The sequence below is a fragment of the Syngnathus scovelli genome, chromosome 19 (assembly GCF_024217435.2).
Source record: "Syngnathus scovelli strain Florida chromosome 19, RoL_Ssco_1.2, whole genome shotgun sequence".
NCBI lineage: Eukaryota > Metazoa > Chordata > Actinopteri > Syngnathiformes > Syngnathidae > Syngnathus > Syngnathus scovelli.
Window position 1 is genome coordinate 1945068 of NC_090865.1, and position 12443 is coordinate 1957510.

General features: G+C 38.7%; 3 protein-coding genes across 3 annotated transcripts; 2 read left to right on the plus strand and 1 right to left on the minus strand.

The window, feature by feature from the left end:
- Window positions 1-523: 523 nt before the first annotated feature.
- LOC125987537 (sperm acrosome membrane-associated protein 4) lies at window positions 524-4702 on the plus strand. Its single transcript, XM_049751965.1, has 3 exons — window positions 524-687; window positions 3563-3673; window positions 4056-4702. The coding sequence occupies exons 1-3, from the start codon at window positions 636-638 to the stop codon at window positions 4271-4273; spliced, it is 381 nt and encodes a 126-aa protein (XP_049607922.1). The 5' UTR covers window positions 524-635; the 3' UTR covers window positions 4274-4702.
- A 131-nt stretch (window positions 4703-4833) lies between these two features.
- Window positions 4834-6260, plus strand: LOC125987536 (uncharacterized). The gene is made up of 3 exons (XM_049751964.1): window positions 4834-5346; window positions 5606-5716; window positions 5792-6260. The coding sequence occupies exons 1-3, from the start codon at window positions 5295-5297 to the stop codon at window positions 6028-6030; spliced, it is 402 nt and encodes a 133-aa protein (XP_049607921.1). The 5' UTR covers window positions 4834-5294; the 3' UTR covers window positions 6031-6260.
- Window positions 6261-9963: 3703 nt separating this feature from the next.
- Window positions 9964-12246, minus strand: LOC137839690 (gastrula zinc finger protein XlCGF17.1-like). The gene is given in 3 exon segments (XM_068648849.1): window positions 9964-10971; window positions 10973-11574; window positions 11958-12246. Coding segments are annotated over 3 exon segments (873 nt in total). The 5' UTR covers window positions 12061-12246; the 3' UTR covers window positions 9964-10803.
- Between the last annotated feature and the right edge of the window lie 197 nt (window positions 12247-12443).

A 12443-nucleotide genomic window follows, 5' to 3' on the forward strand; every position in this document is an offset into this window, starting at 1 on the left:
AATGCTCATTTTTTTTATTTACACTGATTCATTGTAGTAGTCATGGAGATTATGAAGTTTCTAGGCACATCTAGCAGAATGAAGTGCATTGATGGATTAAATAATTTATTATCATATAGTTGGTTGTTTTCAAGTGATATTGTTAGACAATATTTTAATTAGGCTGCACTCATTTGATTCTTTATTTTTGACATTTAGTCGGCATTTAACAGTTAAATAGACGGTAATTATTTGCAAGACTATTATTTAAATATAATTATTCTGACGTGTACTCGTTTTAACGACACGCCTCTGCTAACTCGTGACATTTGGTTTTATCAAATGATAACATGAGGTCACATTCTCATAATAGAAGTTTTTTTTGTGCCTTTGTGACTAACTCAGATCATGTGGAAAACGCCTATTTCCCAGCGTGACGTCACAGAATCGCAGGTGGATTGTTTTAGGCTGGTGGGTAGGAGGAAAAAAACTGCTTTGCTCTGCACACAAGACCTCTCTCCTCTCATTGGATAACGGTAAGGCTGGGATGGGGGGGTGGAAGATTATAAATGAGGCGATGGTGGAAAGAAAAAAGTTTATTTCTAACGGTCTGTGTGCACGCAGGTTGACAGCTCTTCGACATCTTGTCAATCAACATGAATCGAATTCTTGTCCAGATTTTCGCCTTGGGAGTCTGCTTTGCAATCGGTAAGAAATTTGCTCTTTTATTCATTTACAAAGTTGCAAAAAAAATATTTGTCAGACTTTTGTGATGTGTTTGACGTTCGTTATAAATTGCCCGCAGGCGTGTTTCCGTTTCCCCCTCATTTCCATGACTTGTAGAATTAAGCAAATGCGCGTCCAATTAACATACTAAAAAAAAAAAACACATAAAAATGAGTATCTCAAATAGGAACTTTATTTAATAATTTTGAAGTGTGTGTGATCCATGTTCGGTGCGCACGCAGTTTGCCAGGGGAGGGTGGGGCCGAGCCCAGGGCCTAAAAGAGGGACAAATTGGACACTGACCAGAGGCACACCCAAAAATAAAAGCTACACTTGTTTACAAAGTGGGCAAGGCTTTATGGCAGGAAATGAAATTTTACTGGCATATTTTCCACTGCTGGGGGGGGAAAAAAAAAAAAAACGTTTTGGATCTTAATGTGATAAGAATCACATCACGTGCTTACTGGTCACGCCAGTTGACATTCAGTTAATTTTTTTTGTCTTTTGAAGTTGTTGCCATGGATTTTCATGTCGCTTATTGTTTTCTTCTTCAATAGCATTGTATATAATTAAATGGGCAATTTTCTGCGTAATAATTATAAATGAGCCAGCTGTTACATCATAGGTCAACAGGTTTAATTTCTTTTAAAGTCTTATATATGGTTCTCGTTTCTCAGCAGAATTCATACGGCCCGCTCATTTTGCAGTATAACATGTCACGGCACCTCTATTTTGCCTTAATAAAATTTCTCACATGCTGGGGTGAGGCAGCAAGGATCTTTCCAAGACGCTTTTTGAAAGACTGAATCACGTCCCAACTTGTCAGACCATCTCGTGAGAAATTCCTCACCTCATAACAGACGAGGCTGGTGTCCCAAATTCCAGTTCCACAGAGGATTTGCAGAGTCCACAACACAAGTTGTGTTTGTTCTTCAGCTATTGTGTTTTTGGTGACATTGTTCCTCTTTGTTCCCATGGTATTATTTGTATCCTGTTTCAGGCCCACCCAACCCGCTGCGACCCTGTTTTTTTTTTTTTTGGGACTCTCAGGTGTTTTGTTTAACCTTAAGCTCCAATAACATGCCGCTCAAATAGCTGTTTGTGACTGAAGGTGACAATTGCACATTAAGGCTGTAGTTTCAGAAAATGTCCTTCCCTGGTTGATTTTTAATTATTGGTCAACATGTCACAGGCCACTGAATTATTTCCATATACATACAGATGTCTTGTTTCATTTTTAAACTGGGGTTCTTGAGACTCCCATTGCCAATCTGTCTCGGGTTTGGCTACAAAGAAAATATTTTGATACATGGAGGAGTCTTGGCTAAGACTGATTTCTGGCTCTAACTTACGGTATACTGCCACAAGAGGGCGACAATAAACCATTTTTGGAAACTCGAACGAAACTCGCTTAAATATTTCTTTGACACTAACTGGCCACAAGATGGCACTAAAGTAATGATTTTTGTCATTTAAGACATAAAACAGCAAAATGATGTCACCTTAAAAATCTGCGATGGGCAAACTACTATATTTTATAATGGTTTCACTGATTGAACATTTACATTTTATTAAATTTATAGATTCATCACAAACCAAATTTACATTTCATTTGACTAACCAAAGAAAGATGACGCTGGCATTTCAAAGTATTACAACAATGCAAGCCACACGCAAATTTACACAAATTTGGAATGCTGTAATACAATGGTTGGGTAATAACATAATGTGTCATGTATGCCAAACCCTAATGCAAACTACCGCTATTTGCAATCCACACCTAACTCTTTGCGTATTTATCTTGAAACCTTTCAGCTAATGCCAGTCTTTATCACTGTCTTGTTGTCCTTGTGTTTTATGTCAAGTTGGACTCAAAAGCATTTTTTGCAGCACTTCATTGTTAGTTTACGATCAACTAGTTGGCCATTGTTTGCCCTCATTTCCCGTTTCCCCACAGTTGACTAAGAAAATAGAGCTGTTTAACAAAACAAAACTCACAGGAGAGAATTTGCCTCCTCATTTTTATGATCTTTCTGCTGCTGGAAAGGTTCATGCATGCAATGTCTAGAACAATGAAAGTTTGGCACAAACTTGGGAAGTTCCCTGCAAATACAAGCTTTAGCAATATTTGAAGCAACATTAGAGTAGCACAATGTGTCCTTGAAGACAAAGAAAGTATAATAGTAGTAATGTTTAAGAGATTTGGCGGCGGTGACGAGGGGGGGGTCAGTGGGTTTCTCATCGATTCATACTTCTGGTTTGACAAGAAATCAGAAGGATGACAAACTCGTTAGCCAGCATTGTAAAGATAACAAAACTAGGGCGGGCCTGTGGTTTTTGTGCGTGTATGTGTAAAGTCATCACTACCAAAAGCCACCGACTCGAATATTTAATGTCGTCAGCTGTTTTTATAAACTCCTTTGTTAGTGGAAGATTTCCTTTTGCCACATCTGAGAACGTTTGGATGCATAAGGGTACAAAATAAACTAGAATTATGTCACAGTGACGGTACATGACACGTACTGCGCAGTTGAGGTGTGTTCACGTGTCAACCGTAACATTGCGTCGTAGATAACATCAGTTGTACAAGTTGTCACCCAAGAACAGTTTGTAACACTTCCCTTTTCTCGTATATACGATATGATCTGAATATCTGAAACAGATGTTCATAATGTTTGGGGGGAAAGGATATATGCCTGTGAATATTGTTATGGCGTCTTTCTATATTTGTTGCTGCACCGTTTGTATTAAAATATGCACATGGCTTGTGGTTATAAATTGCTATTGCACCAATTTTGATAATTCATCTGTTAATGAGGTTTTTTTTTGTATGTGCATGAATCATCGCCCTGTTCAGGCCAGGCTCTGGAGTGCTACGACTGTAAAATTGGCTTCTGGAACCTGTGCATCACCAAGAAGATCACTTGTCAGGCAGGGGAGCATTGCTTCACCGGCAAAGGCAAAGCAGGTACTAAAAAAATTCTTGGAAGCAATTTCTGTGTTCGAGGACGTAACTGCTGTCACTCACTGGCTTCCGGAATGAGGCCCGAAAGGATTCCATGCAGACAGTTTGTATATTTTATGGCGAGCAGTCAGACATTCTTTCCTGTTTTTATTTTTTTAAATCTGCCAACAATTTGACAAATTCAGGTTGTGTTTTTGTCACCAGTTCTGATTTAACATTTTCAAATGCTAATAAGTGTCACATGCGACTTTTTGTTTTTTTTTGGAGTTCAGCGCGTAAATATTTCAACTGGATTTTCTGCGGCATTTTTTTCATTTGCATACTTACCATTCCATAAATTGCTCCTGCCATTTTGGCGCTAACAAACTCTGTTGTCGTCCCTCAGCTGGTTTCGTGGACGTCTCCATGAAGGGATGCCTTGTGAAGGCTGACTGTAATAAAACCCACGATGTGAATTTCCCCTCCAACTCCAACGCCACCATCTACAAGATGACCAAGACTTGTTGCAACAGCAACCTGTGCAACTCCGCACCAAGAACCTCGAATGGGCCGCTGGTCCTTGCCACCATCGGCGCCCTGCTTATGGCCAACATGCTGGTGTAACGAGTCATATTATCCATAAACCCAAGAGGACTGTTATTTTTTTTACGGTTTCCAAAGCATTTCAATTCTCTAGCTGATTTCTTGTCTAAATTGCCTCAGTCCTCCTTTCAGCCATCTTGTCAAAAGCGATAAACTCTAAATTAAAAGGTTCTAAGTGTTTCTCTGTCACTATGACATTTGTTTTGCTATAGTAGCCTTCATTTTTTGTATTGGTAAAAATGTAACTATATGGGGAAGTTGTAAAAGGTTAACATTGATTGCAAGAATTTGCCAGAATGAGATGTTAACTTCAAATTTATGAATCAAATTAACCAAAATTGGACACATTTCTCTCTTGAGTGTACTCGTGTGTTTGATAATTATCTGAAATGGCTCATCTAAGATTGTATCGTTGAAAAAATATGCAAATAAAGTCTTTTAAATTGGAAAGGGGGCAATTTTTGTGCAAGTTTCAGTTTCGTTGGGCCCACTCAACGGGAAGAACCTGTCTTGCCTGTTTAGCACCCCCCCTGAGAACAACCTTCCCTCTTTGTTCATTCCAAGTGAATAACTCTTCCACTGATGTTAAAAAAAAAAACTTATCTTTTGAATGAATCATACATGTAAATTTCCATAAAGAAAGAAAACAGCATTTCTACATAACTGCATCAGCCATACCATTTGTTGTCGAAACTACATGGGAGGTTTATTTCTTCTATAAAAATTCAGGATACAATGTTATGTAATAGAGAAGGGAGGGAGGGAAGCATCTTGGATTTCACTGTATGCATTTGGATTAATTTTCTTTTTATGTGCTTTGTTCAATTATCCCCTGGCATTCCAATATTCTCAGTGACGCACAGCAAAGAGAACACAAAAGGTGATGAAACCGCACCCTGTGTTGCCCCCTCCCCACCTGTTTTGGAGGGGATAAAACCCTTCTCTCAAACAGGTTGATCACTTTTCCCACTTGACACCTGAGAAGGTGACTGAAGACCATTGGACGGGATTTTGTGAGGCCTTAACCAAGAACACGGCAAAGATGGGCAGGATTCTTATCGGAGTCATCTCAGCACTTGCATGCTTCATGCTTGGTAAGAAGATACCATTGTGTCGTAATATTTATAATTTAATTCCTCAATGCATTTAAAAGATAAAGCAAATTAAGTTATTTTGATTTTGTTTTTACATTTTATTTTATTGATATTGCTTACAAAATACTTCCATTTTTTATAATGAGAATTTTATAAGGTGGGTTAGAATACTGTGAAAGCAAAAATTATCAAATGTGCACGTCCTGGAGTCGCAAATCAATATTCTATTTGATGACTTAAAACATTTAATTTGTTCCAGTGGAGTCCCTCACATGCAACCAGTGCTCCTTTGGTTTGCTGGGCTTCTGTCTGTCCTCCACCAATGTAGAGTGTACCACCAACACCTCTCAGTGCTTCACAGGAAAAGCAAGTAAGTCTTTTTTTTGGTTCTAAATTGCCATCCACCCACAGCATCACTCAAGCGTGACCTTTGGCTCCCCGCCAGCTTTCGCTTCCATCTCGTCCTCGGTGGGCTTCAACACGCAGGGTTGCATCGAGGAGGCCAGCTGCAACATGACCACCAATGCCACTCTGCTGGGCGTGGCCTATGAAGCCAGAGTGGACTGCTGCTCTACGGATGGGTGCAACCCGGTCCAGACGAGCGGAGCCCCGTCTGCCAGGATGACGCTCGCCACCGCCATCGGGGCCGCCGTCCTGGCCTCGGCGTGGGGAAGCTTGTTGTGATGCAGCCACCTGACACTCAATTATGATAGTGTAGCACTAACCATGGGAAAAATCCTTGGACGTTGTAAGCTTACAAAAAAAAAAATACAGTATAGGACTATTGACATTCTAGTCGATCAATGAAATGTTTTAGGGAAACATTGAGCTCGTAAACCTCCCGTTTTTTATTTATCCTTTATTCAAATGTCAGAACTGAAATCCGTGATGTGAAAATAAAAAGATTCAATAGATTTGGTGATTGCAATTCAAATCCTAATCTTGAACTGTGATTGGCTGACAACTCGTCTAGGGTGTACTCCATCTCAAGTGCGATAGGCTCGGCCAGAAAATAAAAACCAACTGAAATTATGTTTATATTAAAAATGCGTTATCACATGGAATGTTGTAAATCAAGGCCAGACTGCTCTTAATTGCTTTGTAATTTTATTTAGTGTAGTCTTAACAATTTGCGTAACTAACTACGAGTGGGAGTGACTGGGAATCTTTCATTCATACTGATGACAAGTGCAGAAACCTGAAGGGTCACATTTTTGCTGACGTGCAACTTAGATTGACTTGTAAAGTGGTTGCTCATTTTTCAACTTTAAGAGTCAGTCCGTCTGTAGTGTGACCCGAAATTATTTTGGTTTTCGCCATCCTTGTGACAACAGGTATCATATGATGAACAACTTTTGGAAAACAGCAATTCTCCTGGCTACGATTGTAGCAGCTGGTAAGTTGATAGGAACCGAGAGGTAAAGCGGCTAATGCTAATTTAGCCTTTTGTATTCCAGTTTATGTCAATAAGGATGAATGAATGACCCTGAACTGCCCTTTTAAAAATGTAACACATTTCAGTGTATGATGCGGGTTGTAGTCGATGAACAGCTCCATTCTTTAGATTATGAACCCAGATATAAAAATGACAATGTTCTGGGTTTCATTCTTGACTCATTTCTATTCTCTCCTGGTGCTCGTGCGTCTTTTCCCAATCAATCAAGCAATTAATCAATCAAGCAACCAATCTCAAAGTGTGACACAGACATTATTTTATAATGAATATTTTGTATTTTGTTCTTTGGCCACCTACAATATGAGGGTAACTACATAAAAAAAAAACTCTTGACTAATATATATATATTTTTTTTTTATCACTGAACAGGTCACTGCCTGACCTGCCGCCGGTGCCCTGTTACCATATTAGACACTTGTCTGTTTGGCAGTGACATCACTTGTGATAATGCAACCCAAAGCTGCTATCGTGGAACTCTAGGTAAGCATATTTATTTGATTTATTTTTATTCTAATCTCGTTTTTTTGCTTTTTTTATTTTTATGTGGTTGACTCTATTTGATATTCTGTAATGCTTATTTCAGATTTCAATGGCGGTGAATCGGGCTCAATCAGCTTGTGTTTCCGCGGCTGCACGGACTCAACCCTGTGCGGTCCTGTGGTGAATGGGAGCGTCCTCGACAATTCTTTTGCCGCTACGCTCGACTGTTGTAACACTGACTTGTGTAACAGTGCCGCATCCGTCCAGCTCTCCTTGACAATGGCCATTTGCGTAGCCATTTTTTTACTATGGGCCATGTAAGGCCCTTGATATATTTTATGACACAAAACAGGTCTTTCCTTTTTTGCATTCTTTGGCTTTTAATTCCCCATCAACCCACGCTTTCAATTGTTCAATGGTATTGGGGAAATAATATTTTAATGAGCTGATCCTGCAGCAATTAAATTTTGCACAACAAAGAAAATGCGTAAACCTTAATTATCAAGATAAGTGTTGACTGAGAAATAAATAAATCAAGTGCAGCTCTGCTTTTCTATTTGGTGTGCACAAAAATTAGGGTTTACATATTATCTTGATGGTATGATTATGTTGGAATGTAGACTACAATTATTAACTTTATTCAAACCTTTTACCTTTCCTTGATTCTGAAAAGTTTAATCATTCAGTTGTTGAAACTTTCCAAATGGTGTGGAAACATTCTTGCTTAGTTAGTCATCTAAAATACTCCACTAGTTCTTGTTTTTGTAAAACAATGAGCTGGGACCCTCCGCACTGATTAACCAGTTGCTGAGGTGACCACCAAACATGTCCAATGTCACCCCCACCTTACTTGTTCTCAATAAATATGCTCTTGCAAGAGACCAAAGGCAGACTTTGTTCGAACACTGCTGTACCTATAGTAACAAGCAAATTCTCCACTTGCAAGTGCTTAAAAGTCTCCCATGTGGTTCTTGCAAAATAAGTTCGAGTGAGCACCACTCTAACACTGTGTCCTATAAAACTCAAAATAAATCAGGTTCTAATAAAAATACTGAGTATTTTTTTCTTCCAAAAACACACTCTTGTATAGATAGAGGGTAAATTAATTTTGGGGTTTTTTCGATTCCAAAATCTAAAATTTGACTCTATGTCAGTGCCTTCCCATGCAGGCTGCCAACAAAAAGATGGCATCGTTTTTTGATTTTAATTATCTTCAGTTCTTAATGATAGATGCTAAAAACTTGAAGAGTCACATATTTGTTTGTGTGTTTGTTTATAATGGATTCTCACCCTTGGTTGAACTGAATTTTTTTTGTTTGAACTACACTCCCTCTACAACTATTTAGTGTAGAATTAATTTCACTTTCATATTAGTTGGTGAAACCTGAAGTGTCACATTTTTGGGTGAGTTTGTTTTGGCTGGTGGCCTTACCAAAAGGGTATATAAACCATCTCTTTGTCAAATTCAGAGTCCATTTAACGACTGCCCATCCATCTTGTGATCATCACGGGAACACCATGAGTAATTTTTGGAAAACAGCAATTCTCCTGGCTACTATTGTAGCACTTGGTAAGCTGATAGTAACTGACAAAGAAAGTAGCTAGTGTTGATGCTCGCTTATCTTTTTTTTTTTAGAATGATTTAAAAAAAAAGATTGTATCTTCTGTATCACCTTCTTTAAAAATCGAATTAGCCTCAGCCTTGCTAGGAACACCAAAGACTTTAAACAGTCATACTGTACATTTAAGAATATTTATATACTAGTTAATAGTTCTATTTATTTTAGAGTTCAAATTATTTGGCTGTGTAAATGGCTATTCCAAAACCTTTTTTTTTTTAAGCCACAGAAATTGAATTTGCCAAATTGCATGTTGACAAGACAAAACCAGAACTTTTTGGCGAGACATATCAGATGCAAAAATGATGGATACCTATAAGAGCACAATCCTTTCTGTGAAACAAGGAAGAGACTGTGACGTTTTGGACCTACATATCTTTTCTTACATGTTTCTCATTGAATAGGACACAGCCTGGACTGCCGTGAATGCGCCATTGATACAGTGGACAGATGTTCGTCGGGGGAAGATGTCACATGTTCTTCTCCAGACCAACAATGCTTCCGTGGCCTACTCGGTAAAGAAACTTCTTTTTAAAAATATTTTTAGGTGGCTGCTTCTTAGTGTTCATTTGGATGATATCAGATTCCAAAGATATTTGAGAAGAAATTGGGGATTTTGAAATCTGATTGGACAACTCATTTAACATCCACTTGCAGGTTAATTGGAAAGCAAGAGTCAAAATTCAGTCATTGATTTTTAAAAAATATTTTTTATGTAATGCCTGTTTCAGATTTTGGTGACAGATCGGAGAACCCCATAATAATTACGGGCTGCGTACCCCCATTGTTGTGCAACCAAACATTGAGTAACGACGACATCGACCTTAACCTTCCTTTTGCCCTCACACTAACTACTACCTGTTGTACCACCGATGGATGTAACAGTGCCACATCCATCCAGATCTCCATCGCAATGGTCATCTGTGGCAGCATTTTCTCACTTTGGGCCATGTAGAACCTTGAAGCCACTTCTGTCTTTGTACTCGCTATATTCTTGCTTACGTTATTTTCTTTTATCTTTTGTATGATTTGCTTTCTATCTATCCAAAAGGAGGACAAGCACATCCACTTGAACACTCTCAATTGCTTTATTGAACAAAAGACAAGTACATCCTGAAGATCTACCGATATCTTCAACTCACTCAACACACAGACTGGTTTAACCAAACAGCCAATCTCGCCTCATTTGCTGACTTTAAAATCAGTCAACAAGCCAGGCCCGATTTTTTTAAGCAACACACACATTTAACATCACGGATACTACAGTGTTTATGGTGGACCAAAATAATAGCTGCATATTTTAGCATTTCTCAACATATAAAAGACTTTGGGGTTGCTGCGCTGCTATAATCGTTCAAGAATCCGTGCATCTCATTTGGGACAACAATGAAAATACAAGAATGAATGAAAGATTTGATTAACAATAGTGATTCAACTCAAATATATATTTTACAACTCGCTTTTCTGCGTGGGGTGAACACAAATGTATTGGGTTTCATTTGTCAACCATAAAAAACGGAATAAATGTCATGAAAAAAACGGAATATTTTCTTCCCAGCCAATACCGCCCTCTAGTGGGAAAATAAATATTTGGAAAAAACTGTCTCTGTTGTCTGTTTGCATTCACTACATCAACCATAATGAGTCTAATTTGCATGAATTTTTCGAACCATTTTTGTCCCTTTGTCGTGTGTACGCACGTGTACAGCTAAACTTTCACGATGAGCAAAACTTCGAAAACAAATTGAACAACTATAAGGTTTTTCTCCCGTGTGTATTCTCATGTGTCTAACCATATTTGACTTTTGAGTAAACGCTTTAGCACAAACGGAGCAACTAAAGGGCCTTTCACCTGTATGTATTCACATATGTTTCATCATGTTTGCCCTTTGAATGAATGTTTTATTGCAAACTGAGCAACTGAAGGGCTTTTCGCCTGTGTGTATTCTCACGTGTGACCATATCTGACTTCATTGAAAACTCTTTTTGGCAAACCGAGCAACGAAAGGGTTTTTCTCCTGTGTGTGTCCTCATGTGTACAACCAAACTTTCCTTATGAGAGAATTTTTTTATCACACAACGAGCAGTCGAAAGGTTTTTCTCCCGTGTGTACTCTCATATGTGACTTCACCGAGTTCTTTGTGGAGAATGTTTTACCACAAGTTGAGCAACTAAAGGGTTTTTCTTCCACGTGTGTTCTCATATGTTTGATCATATTTTCCTTTTGAAAGAATGTTTTACCGCAAACTGAGCAACAAAAGTGTTTTTCTCCTGTGTGTATTTTCATGTGTTTTACCAGGTTAGACTTTTTAGTAGCTTTTTTACCACAAACTGAGCAACTGAAATGTTCTTTACTTGCACATGGTCTACTGTGTGTTTGGGAAGTTTTCTCGTTCACAGTTGTGTCCTTTTCTGAGCTATTCAACAGTTTGTCGTCATCTGGCCTCAAAGGTTCTTCCATCTCGTCGCTGTCTGACAGTGTAGCTAAAAGGTCATCTGATGGTGCTCCTTTACGGCTTGGATGGGGTGGTTGGTCGTCTTCGTCCTTCACGACCACAATGATCAGTGGAAACTTGTCAGCTTCCTCTTCTTCCTCTTTAATATGGAGGAGCTGTGCATCTTCTCGCTGCACAGTGGGAACCTCCTCCTGGTGACCAATCAGCTGCTGGACATCTGCAGGACACGAGCAACGACAAACGTAATTTGAATAATAAAAGTCCAATAGGATATGGAGGAGATTCTCCAAGTGTTTGACAAAATTTTAATTATGAAAAGGAATCATGATAATCAAAATGAATCATCCCACCATGGAGCTGTAAATAAGTGCATTTTAAATGTTCTATATTGGTTCTGCTCTATTGAGTGTAAATTTAAACGTCCAATTTGATTCAAATGCACTTTATTTCTTCAATTATATAGTTTTTCTTCTAATAAAAATAACCATTTAATTTATTTGTTTATTGCTTGCATACTCAAATACATGTAATTTAGGTCTTTGTCAGCGTCAATGTTTCAATAAAGTTATTTAAAAAAACATAAACAGGAAGTTGACCTACCTGCTTTCCGGGTTTGATCACGTGATGCTCCGGCTCTAACGGGTTGTCTTTGTCGATCGGTCTCTTCTCTAACTCGACAAAGTCGCTCCTCGTACGACGGCATCGTTCTTTCTGGAAGCACGGTGTCTGCAGTGGCAATAAGTTGCTTCCTTTAGTGACCATTGTAACGTTTTTTCACCCTCGTCTTTGCTCTCCGCCTCTTTGCTTACGTTTACATTTCTTCTTCGTTTCCTACATGTTCTTTCTTGGGGTTTGCATTGAGCGTCTGAGGCAAATTAGCGCCGTCTACTGTGCCGGAGTTGTAAGTCAGCCTATCTAAGCGACAACAACGTTCCAATCAATGGCATTGCACTGCACAGACTTTCAAATTAGATTATAACTTGATTTTTTTTGCAAACAATTTTCAAGAGGTTTAAAATTAGACCCTTGAGGCTCAATGACTCTGCAGAGGTACAAAAACCACTACCACCCCTAACCCTAGTTTTA

What these genes read in the sequence shown, in the direction of transcription:
- LOC125987537 (XM_049751965.1), top strand. Translation starts at nt 636, where the DNA reads ATGAATCGAATTCTTGTCCAGATTTTCGCCTTGGGAGTCTGCTTTGCA. An exon ending in GGGAGTCTGCTTTGCAATCG is followed by an intron (nt 688 to 3,562) that starts GTAAGAAATTTG and finishes CGCCCTGTTCAG; the next exon opens with GCCAGGCTCTGGAGTGCTAC. An exon ending in CACCGGCAAAGGCAAAGCAG is followed by an intron (nt 3,674 to 4,055) that starts GTACTAAAAAAA and finishes GTCGTCCCTCAG; the next exon opens with CTGGTTTCGTGGACGTCTCC.
- LOC125987536 (XM_049751964.1), top strand. Translation starts at nt 5,295, where the DNA reads ATGGGCAGGATTCTTATCGGAGTCATCTCAGCACTTGCATGCTTCATG. An exon ending in ACTTGCATGCTTCATGCTTG is followed by an intron (nt 5,347 to 5,605) that starts GTAAGAAGATAC and finishes AATTTGTTCCAG; the next exon opens with TGGAGTCCCTCACATGCAAC. An exon ending in GTGCTTCACAGGAAAAGCAA is followed by an intron (nt 5,717 to 5,791) that starts GTAAGTCTTTTT and finishes GCTCCCCGCCAG; the next exon opens with CTTTCGCTTCCATCTCGTCC.